The sequence below is a fragment of the Rhinolophus hipposideros genome (genome assembly GCF_964194185.1).
Source record: "Rhinolophus hipposideros genome assembly, chromosome: 4".
Taxonomy (NCBI): domain Eukaryota; kingdom Metazoa; phylum Chordata; class Mammalia; order Chiroptera; family Rhinolophidae; genus Rhinolophus; species Rhinolophus hipposideros.
This window is the reverse complement of record NC_138050.1, coordinates 53,110,422-53,129,880: the sequence shown is the minus strand read 5'-3', so window position 1 is coordinate 53,129,880 and position 19,459 is coordinate 53,110,422. Positions and strand designations below refer to the sequence as shown.

Genomic DNA, 19,459 nt, shown 5'->3' with positions numbered 1-19,459 from the left:
AAATAAAATGCCTGTATTATACTAGGTTTTCTTTTTTAAGCTTGTAGTGTTACCACTGTGGACTTCACACAATGGAAGAGGGAGAATAGGGCCCCCGTACCCGCATAACCGCTTCCTGGGTCTTCTTCCTCATGAGCTCCGTCATGGCTTCCCTTGGGTCAGTGTTTAGTATAACGTTAGTACCACCCGACTCACAACAGAGCCATGGTGTGTTGTGCTGTGTTTCCTTCCTCACAGCATTTTGTTTTCTGGAATTAGTCATTGTTGCCTCTTGGAGTTTTCTGTGCACCCTTTGCAGATTGCAGTCTTACTCTTTTGCTTCTCCCTAAGAGTCTCTTCTTGTATATTCAGACGTGTTAAGATTTTTCACTTTCCTCTTTCTAAGGAACTCAAAGTCTTTTTGAGTCACTTGGTGTCACCGAGACTGTTGCCAGCTGCCATCTCGGAGGTTTCCTTCGTCGTCTTTGTGACCTGAGTCATCTCCTCTACCTCTTTCTTTCCATCATCATTTTGCTCTTGGGTAATTCCCCTGTTTTGGAGGAGCTCAACTTTCACTATTCTTGAGAAAGGGTGCATGGGACATAAAGTTTTTAAGATCTCATATCTCTGCAGATGTCTTTTTTTGTCCTAATACTAAGATTTTTTTTTTTGTCTTTAGTTTTCTGAAATTTAATTATGAAGTGACTCGGTCTTGAGTTCTTTAGGCTTATCTTGCTGGGGTTCATTCAGCTTCTTGAATGTGTATGTTTGTGTCTTTTGCCAAATTTGGGACATTTTCAACCATATTTCTGTACCATTTTTCATTGTTGCCCTCTCTCTTTTCCAAGATTGGTGATACTAGTCTCAGATCTGTGTTATTTTCCACAAGTCCCTTGGGCTCTCGTCATTTTCTTTCACTGTCAGTTTGAGTAAATTTTATAAGTTCTTCTTTTCCGAGATTTTCTGTTCTATGTCCCCATGGACACCCAGGTGAAGGCTGAGTGGGCTTACCCGCTGTCAGTGTCTGCTGCCCCTTTCCTGGTCCTTTGATAGGAGAACATGCTTTTCTAGGGGATGTCTTTTTGTTTACTCCTGTTGATGTTTCTGGGGTGCAAGCCTCTTCAGCACCCAGTCTGGGATAGATGGAGGTAAAAAGACATTGTAGCGAGTCTGCCTTTCTTGTCTGACATTTCAGAGATCTGCAAATTATGCCTAATTTCTGAGAAAAATCCAAACTAAAATGAAGTACCATTTCTTCCCATCAGTTGGCAAAAATAAAAATGTATCCAGTGTTGGTGAATGTTTGAAGAAATAACTGTTAGATACTATTGGTGGGAAAGTAGCTTGGTGAAAATTTGTAGAACTTTTTTAGAGGGTAACTTAGAAATAGATATTAAAATTTAAAATGTGTCATCCGTGTTTTCTGACCTGAATCTGGCATACAGGCTTAGTTACAGGTGTATTCAAAGGTAGATGTGCAAATAATTTTCATGCAGCCTTGTTTTGCAGTAGAAAAACACTAGAAATAGTCGTACACCAGTAATAGAGACTTGGTTAAGAAATTAACGGCATAGGCCATACAGTATAACATTATACAGTTAGTTAAGACTAAAGTAATTTTAAGTAGTGCTGAAAAAATGACTACAGTTTATTGACTTTTTGTAAATTGTAGAGAAGTATGTACAATGTAATTCCATACGAATGCATGTGAAAATGTGTGTATGTTTATGTAGGCATGACAATGGCAGGAATAAGACCTTTCAGGCTATTGAGAGGGTTTCCTCTGGAACTGCAACGGGTGGTGGTGGTGGTGCTGGTTAAGGTGCACTTCAGGAGAGAGGAAACTTAAATTTCTCAAATTTAAACATTCCTCTGCTGTTTGGGACAGTTAGGCTGTATTTATAATAGTAAAATATAATTGAATTATTTTATAATGACGTAGACTATACTTCAAGAAATTTTTCTTCTCCTCTCCCTGTTTTAGGACATGACTGATAATAGCAACAATCAACTGGTAGTAAGAGCAAAGTTTAACTTCCAGCAGACAAATGAAGACGAGCTTTCCTTTACGAAAGGAGACGTCATACATGTCACTCGAGTGGAGGAAGGGGGCTGGTGGGAGGGCACCCACAACGGCAGGACCGGCTGGTTCCCCAGCAACTACGTGCGAGAGATCAAGCCGAGCGGTAAGTGGCCAGTGGCCAGAATGGACTGATGCTTTACCTTCGGGGGAGAAGGAACAGAAAGAAATGGATGTGTTCAGTAGATACTAAGGTTTCTTTTATCCAGTTGAACTTGTGTAAGTGACTATGGGCTTAGTATTCAAATTCTTCCCTCTTTTTTTATTTTTTGTTGTTCAATGGAAGTGATTTTTTACTTTACACCCCTCCTCCCCCAGTTGGGTTTCTTCTAACCAATTGGGTATACATTGGGGTTCTCATGACCTCTCTTGGGTTTGATAATTTGCTAGAATGGCTCATAGAACTCAGGGAAACACTAGTTAACGTTTACTGGCTTCTTACATAACACAGGATACTGACGAACAGCTAGATGAAGAGGCACGTAGGATGAGGTCTGGGACATCCTGAGGGAGCCTCCGTTCCCACGTTGTTGGGGCTGTACCAGCCTCTTGGCATGTAGAGGTGTTCACCAACTGGGAGCTTTCTGAACCCGTGCTATTGGGGTTTTTATGGAGGTTTTTTTTTATTTTAATTAAAGTTTATTGGGGTGAAAATTGTTAATAAATTACATAGATTTCAGGTGTACAATTCTGTATTACATCATCTATGAATCCCATTGTGTGTTCACCACCCAGAGTCAGTTCTCCTTCCATCACCATATATTTGATCTATGGAGGTTTCATCACGTAAGGATGCTTGACCACGTAAGGACGCTTCAGCCCCTCTCCCTTTCCTGAGAATAGGGGGTAGGGTTGAAAATTCCAAGCTTCTAATCATGTCTGAGTCATTCTGGTGACTAGCCCCCCATCCAGGAGCCACCCAGAGTCTCCTCAGTAGAACAAAAGATGCTCCGTCTTCTCAGCACTTAGAAAATTGTAAGGGTTGTAGCTCTGCTCCCCCGAACTGGAAACCACTATGTATACGTTCTGTTTCACAACCACATCTTGTTGATCCATTCATCTGTGGCAGGACATGTGGGTCATTTCTGTTTTGGCTGTTTTGAATAATGTTGCTGTGAACATGGGTGGGCAGGTATGTGTTGGAATCCTTATTTTCAGTTCCTTTAGGTGTATATCTAGGAGTGGAATTGCTGGCTCATGGTAATTCTATGGTAAATTTTGAGGAACCACCAAACTGTTCTCATAGCAGCCGCACCACTTTGTATTCCCACCACAAATGCAAAAGGATTTTAATTTCTACACACTGTTGCCAACACTTGTTTTGTGTGTTTTTTTTTTGATAATAGCCATCGTAATGGGTGTGGAGTAGTATTTCATTCTTGCTGTATTTCTGTGGTTGTTGATAATAAAAACGGTATTTTTTCATTATTACTATAATAAAATTAATAATAGTCAAGATTGTTTTGGCTGCTCATTATGTTGTGGTTATCATATAAAGTGCTTTTTATCTGTGACCTCATTCATGCATTCCTCATTCCTTACCACAGCCCCAGAAGACAAATATTGATGGAATATTCAGGGTATAGCATACAAATAAATAATTTTTTAACCTGTCCAAGTGTAGAACCAGCTGAGAGCGTAGCAGTGGTATCAGGTTGACCAGGATGGACATGTCATCTTGACTTTACAGAACAGCTGGTAGGAAATGTGGCTTTGTCTGTGACTTGGTTGGACTTCAGTAGAGACTTGGTCAGTCCCTGGGACAGCTGGGCAGCGCTAGCGCTGGCCCTCGAGCCTGACGGCTGTGGCAGGCTGAGTCTAGGCCCTGAGAGAGCTCGTGGCTAGTCCCGAATTCCCATGATTCATACTTCTGGGGACGAAAGAGCAGCACTTTGGCCCTTTCCACGAGGATGCTGGAGTCAAAAAGGGTGGGAAAGGATGAGGTGCTCTTTCCTTTTACCAGTGAGGGCGAGGTGGTCACTGAGCTGGTAATGGACACATCATCCAGAGGTCATAATGGGGTATGCCATCAGGAGGTCACAAGCGGGTAATGGGCACGCCATCAGGAGGTCACAAGCGGGTAATGGGCACGCCGTCAGGAGGTCACGAGCTGGTAAGGGGCACGCATCAGGAGGTCACGAGCGGGTAATGGGCACGCCATCAGGAGGTCACAAGCGGGTAATGGGCACGCCATCAGGAGGTCACGAGCTGGTAAGGGGCATGCCATCAGGAGGTCACGAGCGGGTAATGGGCACGCCATCAGGAGGTCACGAGCGGGTAATGGGCACGCCATCAGGAGGTCACGAGCGGGTAATGGGCACGCCACGCCATCAGGAAGTCACGAGCGGGTAATGGGCATGCTATTGGGAAGTCCGTGCTGGTAAGGGCTACACTAACGGAAGTGGAGCCCCACTGATCGGGCCGATGTCTGTTGAAACAGGGCTTCCTTGAATTCTGCTGAGAATGACTCATTTAAATGGGAATTCTGGTCTGATTTTTGAGTCACAATAGTAAGAGTGCAAATGAATGAATTTTTACTTTTCAGGTATTTCTCTTCATGGAATTTTCAAAGTTAACCTTTGCAAATTACTCTGAAAAGTTGTGGGTCTCAATCTTCTCTTCAGGTGACTTCTGGGAGTTATTTTCAAATGGATTTGAATGTCATCAGTGTCATCTGTTGGTAGTACAGTTTACCCTTGAACAACATCTGGGGTTAGGGGAACCAACTCGTGCACCGTCAAAAAGTTGCTTATTAACTTTTGACTCCCCAAAAACTTAACTGATGACTGGAAGCCTTACTGATAATATAAACTGTGTATTAACATACGTGTTTTGTATGTTATAGGTATTATATACTATATTCTTAAAGTGAACTAGAGAAAATGTTAAGAAAGTTACAAGGAAAATAATATTTACAGTATTTGTTGAAAAAAAATCCGTGTAAAGTGGACCACTGCAGTTCAAATCCATGTTGTTCAAGGGTCAGCTGTAATTCATTTCATTGCACAGTTAACCCTTTTAGAGTACAGCAATGTAGTGGGGACTTATTGCTCTCAGGTCCCATTTTTGGAGTAGTATGTGGGGCTTGAGAGCTGGTAGGGATCGAAGCCGCTCTAAGAAGAACCAGCTGTAATCTACTTGTAAGTGCGTACATCAGGGATGACTGCAGCACTTTGTTCAGTCTGAAATTCTGTTTTTGTGTCTTATCCTGTGTTTCCGCGCGTGTGTGAGAGACAGACAGACACACCCCTTTAAACAAGGGTACACAATTCATTGTTGTCAAAGAGCTCTTTGTGGGTGTCACATGGTCTCTCAAGTTTTTGTACCCAGGTAACTTTGGAAATTTTCTTTTTTTTCTGTTTATTTTTTAAAGTATAAGGAAAAATATTTGCTCATATTGGTGATCTGTTATGTTAATTATTCTTATCTGATAGTTGAACCAAAGGCATTACTCTTTTGGGAATAACTTCCTATCCTTAGAGTGCTCAGATTACCTCAGTATATTCTAAGGAAACGTATCCCCGTCTGATTTTAAATGTCGGCATTTGAGACAGAAAGACGTGAAACCACTTTTTAATCATATCACTTATAACAGTTGAGAATAAAACTCTAGGATCACGGTGGCATTTAGTGTTTTATTTTTTTCAGTAATTTAATGTGGCTTTCTGATTTTGAAATAGGTTTCCTTTTTTGAAGAGTGTGTTTAATGTAAGCAGTGTAATTTACGGTGTACTTAGTGCTTCATTTTCTGCAAGCAAAATGTGCCAGGTCCCAAACATACAGGTGCCCGTACCTGGTCATCGTGTTAGGATCACTTCCTCGTGAAACAAAAACACTGACTTCCTTTAAATTGTGAGTTTCTCTTCTGCGTTAAGTTTTGATTTGATTTACAAATATTTTTACTGAATAAACAAAAGAGGCCTACGTTTAAAATCTTTTGGGCTACATGTTTCCAGGTATGTTCTCAAGCATGTCTAGTTTCTCTCTCCCACTTCTTGGGAAAGTATAAGTAGCTGTGATTGTTTGCCCTCTTGTGGTGAGAGACGGCAGTGTTGTGGTCGAGCTTCTTGGATTTGTGCCTTTGACCTCTGTGTGGCTTCTTATTTGAAATTGTTCCTCTTGAAAGACATACCTTCCAAGAGTCTGCATAAGGATGTTCCTGATGCTTGCTGCAAAGGCACTGTATGTGCTTCCCGAATCTACTATCTTATGGAAGTTGTATCATTGTTACTTAGCATTTATTTTCTATGCACTTTTTTTTGATTTGTAAAGACCTATGGCTTTCTATTGTATTTCATATACACAGATATATATGTTTTACACACACGATAGTTTCTTAAGTTCAAGGAAGAGGGAAGGACAGAGAAGCACAAGGCTGGCTCTAGGAGTGAGACGCTGGTTGCTGCTGTCGTTAAGCAAACGTGGGGGCACTCAGTTCTTAGTGGGCAGCGTGATAAGGCGCGTGTGCTTGGCGGGGATACCACTGAGGGCTGAGCCAGCCGGGTGAACAAACCGTGTTCCGTAGCCTCACAAGCCCAGTTTCATGTGTGCGGACACATTTACCAGGTGTCTTTCAAATGGTGGTTTTTGAAGTGATGAGTTTAACGCCTCTCATTTCCAGACAGCTCATTATCTGTGTACAGTAAAGGCATTTCTTGTAAAACTTGTAAAACTCAAGCTGGTCAGCTTGATTTGATGAGTAATAATAACCTATGCTTGGCAGTGATGTCAGAACGTAAATGTCTGTAATTGCTGATCCACACATCTTTTTTATTTTTCTTTTTAAAAGACTTTATTGGGGAAGGGGAACAGGACTTTATTGGGGAACAGTGTGTACTTCCAGGACTTTTTTCCAAGTCAAGTTGTTGTCCTTTCAGTCTTAGTTGTGGAGGGTGCAGCTCAGCTCCAGGTCCAGTTGCCATTTTTCTAGTTGCAGGGGGCGGAGCCCACCATCCCTTGCGGGACTCAAGGAATTGAACCGGCAACCTTGTGGTTGAGAGCCCACTGGCCCATGTGGGAATCAAACCAGCAGCCTTCGGAGTTAGGAGCACAGAGCTCCAACCGCCTGAGCCACCAGGCCGGCCCCTGATCCACACATCTTTAATGAATGGTCATATAGTGCCACTTCATAAGTTTGTCACTTTGAATAGTTTATTTTTGACATCAAAAATGACAAGGTGCAAGCTGTTGGACACAGTTATTTAGCTGTGAAAGAACAATGTTTGCTATAAATAACCATTTGCAGTGAAAGGGACAAAGGCAACACAGAACCTTGTTTCTCCTTTGTATTGCTGAAATAGTTTGTTGTCTAGCCCTCAGTTTTCTCTGGTGTAGAATAGGTTTGGGCGTGTGTGCGCACATGTGCGTGTGTATGTATGTGTGCGCATGATGTTAGGTGTTTGAAAGAACCCAGGATGTGGCTTCATTAGAGGATGGGCCTCTCCATACTCTGTCTTGTAGATGCAGAATTTTCAATAGATGGGAAGAGCATAAAATGTAAGATTTGCATCTCTGAGGCATGTGTGGGGAACCTTGCATAATGTACGGAGGGGTCTGGGATTAGATGGTTTGGAATTTTGTCTGGAATGAGGAGTGAATGTTCCTCCGGATTACCGTCATAAACGAGCACTCACCCAAACACCCGTGTCACTGGGTGCTGTGGGGGGTATTCTGTGAGCGTGGCCATATCCTAGTGATGGTGATTAAACATCCTCAGTTTCAAAGACACATCCCATAGGTCAACTGATGTGTAGTAGTTTCGGGGTAAGACTCGATAGTCTCTCAGTATTAGGTATTTTTTGTTAAAAAATTTTGTTTTTTTTAAAGTATCATGTTAAAGTAATACCAGAATGTGAAAACAAGCAAGTAGGACAGAAGAGCTTATATGCTCCTCCCCTCCCTCCAGGCCCTTACTCCAGGAGGACCCTCTCCTGAGCTGCCTTCTTTCTGTATGCTGCAACTTCTCTGTTGATTTTATCTCCTGACTCCTTGCCTTCCCCTGCCCTCTCTCCTTGCAAGCTTTTTCTGTGTATTACTATTTTGTTCTCCTGTAGTTCCCTTTATTGGTGATGTTGAGTAATACCCTTGAGTCTTTGAGTCTCATGTACTCTTGGCAGTAATCTCTTGATGTGCCCCACTTTGTAATATGTGGTCTTTACCTTGCTTGACCTTTCTCTCCTCTTTGGTTCTTCCTTTGGTCAGCTATGTTTTCCATACTGCAGTGTAAAGGTGGTCATGATTGCACTTGGTTCTAAAACAACAACCCACATCCATTTGGTAAATATTACCTTGAGTGACCATTGTTGTAGGAACTGGGAAAATAATAGTGAAAAAAACCATCAAAGTGTCTAAAGCTTACCTGAGGTTTCCCAAATAGAAAATTAGGTAGACTAGATGATCAAGAAGGTGATCGTCCTCTCTGCTGGCATTAATAAAAAAGAGAGGGGACTCTTACAGAATTAAAAAGACGTAGAGGCATAACAACTACATGCATTATGTACACCTTAACTAAAAAGGCTAGGAAGACATACAAGAAAACAATTGAAACCTATAGGATTGAGGACACTGGCAGCAAAGAAATTGGTGAACATAGAGATTAACCCATTTAGAATGAATGACATGAGCAGTGTGGGGGATTTATAAATGAGGTGACAACTGTAATATGGAAGATAGGAAAAGGGAGTTAGAATTAGGAGTTGTTCTCAGGACTAAGTCATCTGAAGGAGGCAGGCTGTGAGGATTAACTCTAGGCTTTGTAAGAACTCTCATTATTCCTAAAAGAGGCAGGAAAAAAAGCCTGTGATTGTTATATCTTAGTTTATTGCAAGAAAGGGAAGACCTGTTGCTTCAGTTGGCCCCAGGAAATACAGCACCAAATTGTGTTCTTGCATTGTTTCCCCACTCTTCAATATCAGTTCATTGTACCACTTTTTAGCTGTCAGACTGACCGACCACACAGAACCAATGATAGACACACCCATCCCATAGAACCAATGATAGACAGACATACTCATACACAGAATGATCGGCAGACATAGTGCTCCCCATAGAACCAGATTGACACACACACCCACACAAACCAACAAAACACCACTACCACCACCTCGACCCCCACCACCCCACTTCCACCATGTTTCAGCAAGCACTTCTTCAGTATCTGTTATGCTTACTAAATATCTCTTGAATGGATATTGAATGAAAGCCATGCAATTTAAAAATATTTGAATCCTTGCAGTATTCATGACTGCTTTCATTGTTGTCCCTGCTGTGGAGGTTCTTAAGGCAGGGTGGTTTTTCTTGTTTTTGTCCCTGCTTGGGGTAGTTTTCCTTCTCCTTTGTCTATTGCCTTGAGCCAGATCCTATTGTTTAGAGAGACTTTTGCATTCTGAGTGATCAGAATCCCTAAAATATAGTCTAGACCGTCGGTCTTAATGTTTTAATTTTGTCACATAATCTACCAACGTTTTCTCTGATTCTGTTTGAATAATATTTTTCCTTTACTACACTTATAAGCTAGATGTGTAGCTTCCAATTGAGTATTCTTTAATGACAACGGTGGAGCATAATCTGTCCGATTTTTAGCCTGAACTGGGGGAATGGGCCGCGTGATGCACGGCTGTGGAGGTCGCCAGCTCCCTGGCCTTGGGGGCTTGAGCATTAGAAAGAGGTGCAGGTACCGTGATGCCGCCCTTGCCGTGTGCAGGCCTTCTGTTCAGTTTTCCCCTTTTGGTTATTTCAGCTGAGGTTGCTGGCCCAGTCGTGTTGGGCTGTGAGGAGCGGCCGGTGCATTTGGTCGTCTCTAGTGTTGATCAGTAAAACTACATTACGTTTTTATTTCAGAAAAGCCGGTGTCTCCCAAATCCGGAACCCTGAAGAGCCCTCCCAAAGGGTTTGATACGACTGCCATTAACAAAAGCTATTACAATGTGGTGAGTAACTACGAAACATTTTTCAAGAATAAATTGCTTTTTGAATGTCTCCAAAACTCAGCAATGTAGAATACAGGTATAAACTACCTAAGAGTGTGGAGAAGGACATAAAAATAAAAATCATCCGTTATCTGCCACACAAGTAGAGCCACCATTAATGTTTTGGTATACTTCCTTCTAATCTCTTATGTATTTTATAATATTTCTATATTTTTGTTTTGATGTTGTATATATGGAATTATACCTTGTTCTCATGACATAACTTGGTATTGTGATTATATCCCCATACCATTACAACTCTTCAAAAATGGTATTTTAAAAAGGTATATAATGTATTTTAAAGATTTTATGTGCATTGAATGCCATTATACTCATATTTGGAATAGAATTTAAGTACTTTAGATCAATATAATTTCTAGTTTACTTTGTATCTTAATCTAGTCTTTCCTGAGATTTGTTTGCGTGTGTAAATACTTATACGAGGTATGACAATTAAGTTCGTGAACTTGGCACCGTGCACTTACATTGGCAGCACTGTACTAACACTTGGTAAGGTTTCATAACCTTGGTATATCAGTGTCTCACAGCTGTGTTTGTGTCGATGTGTGGTGGTGTCTTGCTGAGTGACGTTCATTATCGTTGTATGTTTCTGTGTGCTGTCGCGAGAATGTCCAAGATTGAATTAGAGCAATGAACAAACATTAAATTTCTTGTTAAACTTGGCAAAAGTAGAAGTGAAATCGGGGACATGTTAGTCCAAATTTATGGGGATAATGCAATGAAGAAAACGGCAGTGTACAAATGGATTAAACATTTTTCTGAGAGAACGCGTCACTGATGAAGAGAGGTTAGGGCGGCCAGTGACGAGCAGAGCTGACAAAAACATTGCAAATATTCATCGAATTGTATGTCAAAATCGTCAGCTGACTGTGAGAAATATAGCAGATCAAGTAAACATCGATGGAAAATCGTAACTGAAAATCTTGGCATGAGAAAGGTGTGCGCAAAAATGGTGCTGAAGGAGCTCACCGAAGAGCAAAAGCAAGGGAGAGTCGAAGTTTGCCAAGACCTTTTTGAGAGGCAAGACGATGTTTTGGGCCATGTTATCACTGGTGATGAAACATTAGTGTACCAATACGATCCTGAAACAAAGCATCAAAGTGCACAGTGGAAGTCACCCAGTTCTCCATGACCAAAAAAGTTCCGTCGGTCCAAATCAAGAGTCAAAATGATGTTGCTAACCTTTTTGATATCAGAGGGATTATTTATTATGAATTTGTACCAACTGGACGAACACTTAACCAAGTTTACTATTTGGAAGTGCTGAAAAGGCTGCATGAAAAAGATGAAAATGACCTGAACTTTTCACCAACAATCCCTGGCTCTCGCATCACGACAATGCACCAGCTCACATGGCACTGTCGGTGAGGGAGTTTTTAGCCAGTAAACAAATAACTGCATTGGAACACCCTCCCTACTCACCTGATCTGGCCCCCAATGGCTTCTTTCTTTACCCAAAGATAAAGGAAATATTGAAAGGAAGACATTTTGGTGACACTTAGGACATCAAGGGTAATCTGATAACAGCTCTGATGGTCATTCCAGAAAAAGAGTTCCAAAATTGCTTTGAAGGATGGACTAGGCACTGGCATTGGTGCAAAGCTTCCCCAGGGGAGTACTTCGAAGGTGACCATAGTGATATTCAGCCATGAGGTATGTAGCACTTTTTCTAGGATGAATTCATGAACTTAATTGTCTGACGTCGTATGTAAGTAAATATATAAAAATAGCATGAAATTAGAGGAGAGTGTTAGACATACATGGTAAATATAAGTATTACAGAATCCTAAAACTTGCTGATATTGAAACTTAGCATGAGCAGTTTGTGAACCTAAAAATATCTGTGGTATTAAATCTAATATCTAATCCAAACCTTTGTCCCTGCACAACTGCATATTATACAGAAAATAGAAAATGATAGTCTTTATTTGGACAAAATTTTGCATTGCCATTGTTTATCTACTTGGTATGATAAACCAGCAAAATAAACTTTCTAAACATGGATGTTTTTTTTGATTAAGTGGAAAGTGTGTATTTACTTAGTCATTTCCCCCCCCCACCCCGCCACTTTTAATCTTTTCTTGATCAGGGGATATAAATCTGAGGCTATGAGACCTTTGAATTTTTTTTTTTTACTTTTTATTGAGGAATATTGGGGAACAGTGTATTTTTCCAGGACCCATCAGCTCCAAGTCATGTCACTGTTTTCCCTCTAGTTGTGGAGAGCGCAGCTCACTGGCCCATGTGGGAATCGAACTGGCAACGTTGGTGTTATGAGCACTGTGTGCTCTAACTAACTGAGCCATCCGGTCACCTCAACCTTTGAATTTTTTAAGAGAAAGAGGAACTGCTTAGTGTTTTTTTGAAGCAGCCTTTTTTCATGAGAGTTTCATTTTTTGGTACTTTCATTAAGAAATTGTGAAAAACTGTGACGGATTTGAATATGAGGCCGTTGACCTATTGCCGCAGCCTTTGCTGTGAGTCTGCACAGTCAGCTTTCTCCTAAGCGTTTACCTTTCATTAGACCCCAAATCTTACAGGACAAGTTAGCCTGGGGAAAATTCATTCATTTAACAAGTGTTTATGAGGTGCCCTCTCTGTGCCAGGCCCTGGTAAAGGCATTGGGCATATAGCAGTGAACAGATACGGCCGAAATTTCTCCCTTGCCGACATATGTTCTAGTGCAATTAATTGTTTTCTCTCATCTGCTATGTCCTTTCCCTGGTCTCCTGGGCATGATGCCGCTGAAAGCAACACACTAGCAGTTTTTGACTCCTTTTCCTTGTATTGGTCAAACTCCGGATCTTCTCTTCCTGGGAAATACTTCATTTGAGTCTATTCTGCTTCCCTGATTTCTTCTGTTCTTTTCACCAATCCTCATCCATTTCCTCTGGACTCTGACTTCTACCCCAACTCTGTTGCCTGTCAGGATGTACCCGACTGGGAGGGACCCCCTTCCTTTCCTGGTTGTGTCAGCGCTCCACATCCTCTTCAGTCCTTCTTGTGCTTGTTGGGTGTTTGTTCCTGGGATGTGGCTTTACTCACTTCTTGGCTTTTTAGTATATAACATGTTATATGAGTGGTTTTTTGCACATAGCCACAAAAAGATACAGTGAAAGTCTTTTTTATGGTTTTCAGGGCTTCTTAGTAGGAAAACTTGTGGAGCTGCCTTTTTCTCTTGCATTCTTATGTGAGACATTGGGGAAGGATTCACATGATGAATAATACAATCATAATCCACAGTGATGTTCCAAAGAGGGAGCCACTTATCTTTTATTAGAGTTTAAAGTAGTCCTTTCTTTTCTGCAGTTTCGCTTTCTGTGGTTTCAGTTACCCACGGTCAACTGCGGTTTGCAAATACTACATGGAAAATTTCAGAAATAAAAAATTTGTAAGTTTTGGGGCCGGCCTGGTGGCTCAGGCAGTTGGAGCTCTGTGCTCCTAACTCCTAAGGCTGCTGGTTTGATTCCCACATGGGCCAGTGTGCTCTCAACCACAAGGTTGCCAGTTCAACTCCTTGAGTCCCGCAATGGATGGTGAGCAGCGCCCCCTGCAACTAAGATTGAACACGGCACCTTGAGCTGAGCTGCCACTGAGCTTCTGGATAGCTCAGTTGGTTGGAGCACGTCCCCTCAACCAGAGTTGCTGGTTCGACTCCTGCAAGGGATGATAGGCTCCGACCCCTGCAACTAGAAGATGGCAACTGGACCTGGGGCTGAGCTGCGCCCTCCACAACTAAGACTGAAAGGACAACAGCTTGACTTGGAAAAAAGTCCTGGAAGTACACACTGTTCCCCAATAAAGTCCTGTTCTCCTACCCCAATAAAATCTTTAAAAAACAAATTATAAGTTTTAAATTGCACACCCATCTGAGTATCGTGATGAAATCTCTTGCCATCTTGCTGTGTCCTGCTCAGGACGTGAATCATCCTTTGCTACCCACCTTTTAGTCACTTAGTAGCTGTCTCAGTTTTCAGATCGACGCAGTGCTTGTGTTCAAGGAACCCTTATTTAATAATGGCACCAAAGTGCAAGAATGATGCTGACAAAGAGAAGCTTTAAAGAGCTTTCTTTAAGTGAAAATGTAAAAGTTCTTGACTTAATAAAGAAAGAAAAACAATCATATGCTGAGGTTGCTACGATCTATGGTAAGAACAAAGCTTCTATTTGTGTAAATGTCAAGAACGAGGGAGAAATTCATGCTCATTTTGCTGTTGTACCTAAAATAACTATTGTATTTTATTCATTATTGTTGCTAATCTCTTAATGTGCCTAATTTATCAATTAAACTTTATCATAGGTTTGTATGTGTAGGAAAAAACATAGTAAATAGAGAGTTCAATACTATCCATGGTTTCAGGCATCCACTGGGAGTCTTGCTTGGAATGTGTGCCCTGCAGAGAAGGGGGTATGAATACATGTTTGAATAATTGTATTAGAAGGAAATAAGTTAGCAGCTTCTAAATTGGTACCAGCAGCATTTCTCTAATATTTCCAGTAATCTTGCTTCCATTAGATATTTTGTAAAACCATACTTTTCTAGAAATCCTGGTTGGTTGTTTTCCTTTACTTTTTATATTCTACAGTCCTCTTCTGATTGAAGCATAGTCAGTGCTTTTTTAGATTTCCTTCTTTAAATGTGCTTATATAGGGAGACTAGCCTTTATATCTCATGTCCTATTCTCTTTGAACCAGCTAACTCTTTCATTCAGATAGATGGGAAAACACCTTGACCTCAAAATCACATCTCAATTGTTGTTTATATAAAGCTACATTAGTAAATAACGAATTTTTCAGTTGTACTTGCTATGGACATAAATTCATAGAATTCATAGAAAATCATCTTTTAGTATAGCACTGTCGATTCAAAGTAGAGAAAACAGGTCTAGAGGTTAAAGAACTTGTCCAAGGTGACACAGTGATTAGTGACTAAGCCAGGAATCAGTTTCAGCTTTCTTGAATTCTGTATTTTTAAATTGTATACAAAAGTAAAATACAGGACAGAATATAATCCGCAGAACAAAATATAGTAGATAATGGTAGTCATTTTCATATTTCCTTTTGTAGTTTCATTTTCACAGGAAACTACTGAGATACAGGTATTTTTAACTCTATTGGAAGATAAGTTTCTCCAAGATATAAGACCAGTGTGGGCTGATGTCTCAAAATACAGTTAGATGAAAGACTTAAGTCACAACTTGGGATCAGTGGACAGTAGTGAGGAGAGTGTTACAGGTGCAGGTACAAATATTTTGAAATTAAGACAGAATGAGGAGATAAGCATGATTGGGGATGGATATGTATCTTCTGCTGTGGTTTGTCTGATGGTCATTTGTCTGATGGTCAAGACAAACCAAAAACCACGGGGAAGTAAAAAGTGGTTCTTAGTGATTTATGATTGTTATTATGGAACAGTCATCTGTTTATCTCTTCTCTTCTGGGACTCCCATTGTGCATGTTGGTAAGCAGGATGGTGTCCCACAGGTCTCTAAGACACCATTCATTTTTCTTCATTTTTAATTTTTGTTCTTCTGATTGAACAGTCTCTATTGATCTCTTTTTATGTTTGCTGATTATTTCTTTTTCTAGCTCAGATCTGTTGATGAGTCTGTCTAGTGAATTTTTCATTTGTCTTACCTTTCAATTCATAATTTCCATTTGATTATTTTTATAGTCAAATAGACTGCATTTGAGTCATTGTTTTTACATTTTCCTTTTATTCTTTAAGCATAGTTTTCTTTAGTTACTGGAACATTTTAAATAGAAGACTTTATTTTAGAGCAATTTTAGACTTACAGTGAAATTGAGAAGAAGATACAGAGGTTTTCCAATTACCTGCTGCCCCTACACGTGCACAACCTCCCCCATTATCAGCGTTTCTCACCAGAAAGGTGTATTTTTTTACCAAGGATGAACTTACATTGACACATCATAACCACCCAAAGTTTATAGTTTATTTTAGCATTCATTCTTGGTGTTGTACATTCTGTGGGTTTGGATAAATGTACAGGTAACCCCCATGTAACACTGCACTTCTATAACACGGTTTGAGAATTTGGGAAAACCGTTGTACAACACAGCATCCTAGAACATGGTTTCTCTCTAACATGGTTTGAGAATTAGAGAAATCCCCGAGCAACACGGAGCATAATAAGATCTTTTAAGAGCAAAAGATAATCTCATTCGAAATTAGGGAAATCACCGAATAACACTGAACGTTGAAATAAAAGCTTAGTAGTGATGAATAAAACATTATTTAATACATATTAATGTGTTATACTTTTGGTGAAAATTACTTTAATAAAGATATTTCTCTTAATTATAAAAATATAGCAGTGTGTTTTTTTAATTTTTGGAACCTAAACCCCTTTTTTGTACTAGTTCTTTGTTTCGTATAACACGAACTCTCATAACACTGCAGTTTTTAGGAACCTAACAACTGTGTTATACGGGGGTTACCTGTATAATGACATATAATATCATACAGAATGTTTTCAATGCCCTAAAAATTCTCTGTGCTTTACTATTCATTCCTCTCACTCCCACTCTTGGCAACCACTGATCTTTTGCTGTACCCATGGTTTTGCTTTTTTAGGAATGTTATATAGTTGGGATCATACAGATTGTAGCTTTCTAGATCGGCTTCTTTCACTTAGGAATATGCATTTAAAGTTCTTCCTTGTATTTTCTTGGCTTCATAGCTCATTTCTTTTTAGTACTGAATAATACTAAATTGTCTAGATGGACCACAGTTTATTTATCCATCACCTACTGAAGGGCATCTTGGTTACTTCCAAGTTTTGGCAGTTATGAATAAAGCTGCTATAAACATCTGTGTGCAGATTTTTGTGTGGATATAAGCTGTTAACTCTTAGGAACATACCAAGGAGTACTACTGCTGGAACATATGTTAAGAGTATATTTAGTTTTGTAAGAAACTGACAAACTTCCACAGTAGCTGCACCATTTGTGTTCCCACCAGCAGTGACTGAGAGTTCCTGCTGCTCCACATCCTCACCAGCATTTGGTGTTGTCAGTGTTCTGGATTTTGGCCATTCTCATAGGTGTGTAGTGGTGTCTCGTTGTTTTAACTAGCTTTTCTTTTTGGTTCTTAGGATTTCCATCTCTGTTTACATTGTCCATCTGTTTTTGCAGGCTGTTCCCGTTATCCACTAGGGCCCGTAGCATATTAAGCATAGTTGCTTTAAATCCCCCATTTGTTGGCCTTATCCAGCATCCTGCCATGCCTGCTTCTGATGCTTATGTCTCTTCAAATTGTGCATTTTTGCCTTTGGTGTGCCTTGTAATTTCTATTGATAGAAAGGTACCCAGTACCCAGACATGGTGTACTGGGTAAAAGGAACTGCTACAAACAGGCCTTTAGTAATTTGGTGGTGAGATGTGAGGAAACAGAAGTGTTCCATAGTCCTAGGATTATTATATCTCAGTCTTGTAGTGGACGTGTGCCTCTAGACTGTTAACAAGTGTTTCTCAGATTTTTTTCCTCCCCCTCTTAGGTGGGACATCATGACTAAAGCCAGCTGGAGTTGGGTATTTCCCTTCCCCCAGTCAGTTAGACTCTGGTTAACTAGTCTCCTCTGAGGGCAGGCTTTGTGTATGACAGAATGGTTCCTATTCCCCTCCCTCTGCTGGAAGCCCCAGGACATTTTTCTCTGATATTTATTTTGGGAACTTGGTTGAGCTCCTGGAGATAAATTTCCCAATATTGTGGGGGCCCTCCCTGTGACTGGGTACCCCTGGGCTTTTTAAGTCTCAGAGTTGTCTACACTAAACTCCAGCAATTTATCAATCACAGTTCAGGTTCTTCAATCTCAGCACTGGCTCCTACCGGGGCTTCTGCTCATGTGTCTCTGCTCTGGTCTGGTAGTCATGGCTTCCTGTATTTGCCTGTACTCTTCGGGACACTGGTTTGCTCTGGTCCTCCCCTCTCTTATGGACCAAAGAAGAGAATTGTTGATTTTTCAGTCTGTTCAGACTTTTTACTTGTTAGGATGGAATGATGACATCCAAGCTCCTTCCATATGAAACCGGAAACTGGAAGTCCTTCTATGGACATATTTATGATAGCTGTTTTGGGGCTTCTTTCTGCTAAGTTCAACATCAGGGCCCCCTCAGAGACAGTTTCCAATGAATGCCCCCGTTTCTTGGGTTGTGTGGACCACATGTGCTTTGCATATCTTGTAATTTTTAATTGAAAATTGGACATTTTATGAGATAGATTGTAGCAACTCCAGATTCTGAATTCTTCCCTCCCCAGGATTTGTTACTGTTGCTGTTCTTTTGTTTAGTGTCCTCCCTTGACTCTGGTTTGTCTGCCCCGCAGTCACTGATGGGCACTGTTCATTTTCTTACAAAAACTTTTTTTTTTTTTTGCATTTTAAACTTGGCTTCCTAGTATTCACACTCAGTAGAGTTCAGTATTTCGCCAAAGATTGCTCAAACATTGTGCTTCACCAGACTTCCGTTCTTTGCCAGTGGGTCTGTATATGGCTGGTTAATAATGCATTGGAGCTGGGGTGGGGAGAGGCTTTTTAGAAGTTAAAAACAGTGAATGTAAACATGAAGGAAAATACTAAAATTGATTAGGCTACATAAAAGTTTAATGAGTTATTTGCTCTCAAACAGTATTAACCAAATTTCCAATTACAAGTTAATTGGAATATTATTTGCAACAATTATAACAACACAAGATTATTTTTAATGTCTGAAGAGCTCATTAAGACAAATACATTAAGATCAATAGATAAATAGGAAATGATGTGAGCAATATAAAATGGGAAATACTGATGATTGGGTCTTAGTTCAGGCTGCTATAACAAAATACCATAGATTGGGTGGATTAAACAGACATTTATTTTTCACAGTTCTGGACGCTAACAACCCAAGATTAAGGTGCCAGCATGGTTAGGTTCAAAGCCCCTTTTCTCGGGTTACACAGGGCTGCCTTCTGCCCATCTCACATGGTGGAGAGAACAAGCTCTGGTCTCTTCAGCCCTCTATTATGACACTAAGCGCATTCGTGAGGGCTCTGCCCTTATGAGCTAATTGCTTCCAAAGGCCCCACCTCCTAATACCATCACATTGGGGACTTAAACTTCAATGCATACATTTTGGAAGGACAAAACATTTAGTCCATTCCACTCTGACAGGATAGTTAAGGTTACCATAAAAAATTTTATATATGTCCAGTGAGCAGAGATTTAAAGAGAATCTTCACTTCTAATAAGGGTAGAAATGTAAATCCATGTAGGGTTTCTCAAAAGTAATAGGTGTATATAGATTCTGAAAATGCTCAAGTCCTTTAATCTAGTAATTAAACTTCTTAAATCCATCCCAGAGAAATTACCTGAAATATATTTAAAGATGTTTGTGCAAAGGTATTTTCATAGAA

General features: G+C 40.4%; 1 protein-coding gene across 8 annotated transcripts in view; it reads left to right on the top strand.

The window, feature by feature from the left end:
* The window catches only part of ARHGEF7 (Rho guanine nucleotide exchange factor 7), a 130,163-nt gene that overhangs the window by 57,479 nt on the left and 53,225 nt on the right, over nt 1–19,459 (top strand). For all 8 annotated transcript variants that reach the window (XM_081046047.1, XM_081046045.1, XM_081046052.1 and 5 more), the window contains 2 exons: nt 1,964–2,165; nt 9,899–9,987. In XM_081046047.1, coding sequence (XP_080902173.1) covers nt 1,964–2,165; nt 9,899–9,987 — 291 coding nt within the window. The remainder of the gene's footprint in view (nt 1–1,963; nt 2,166–9,898; nt 9,988–19,459) is intronic.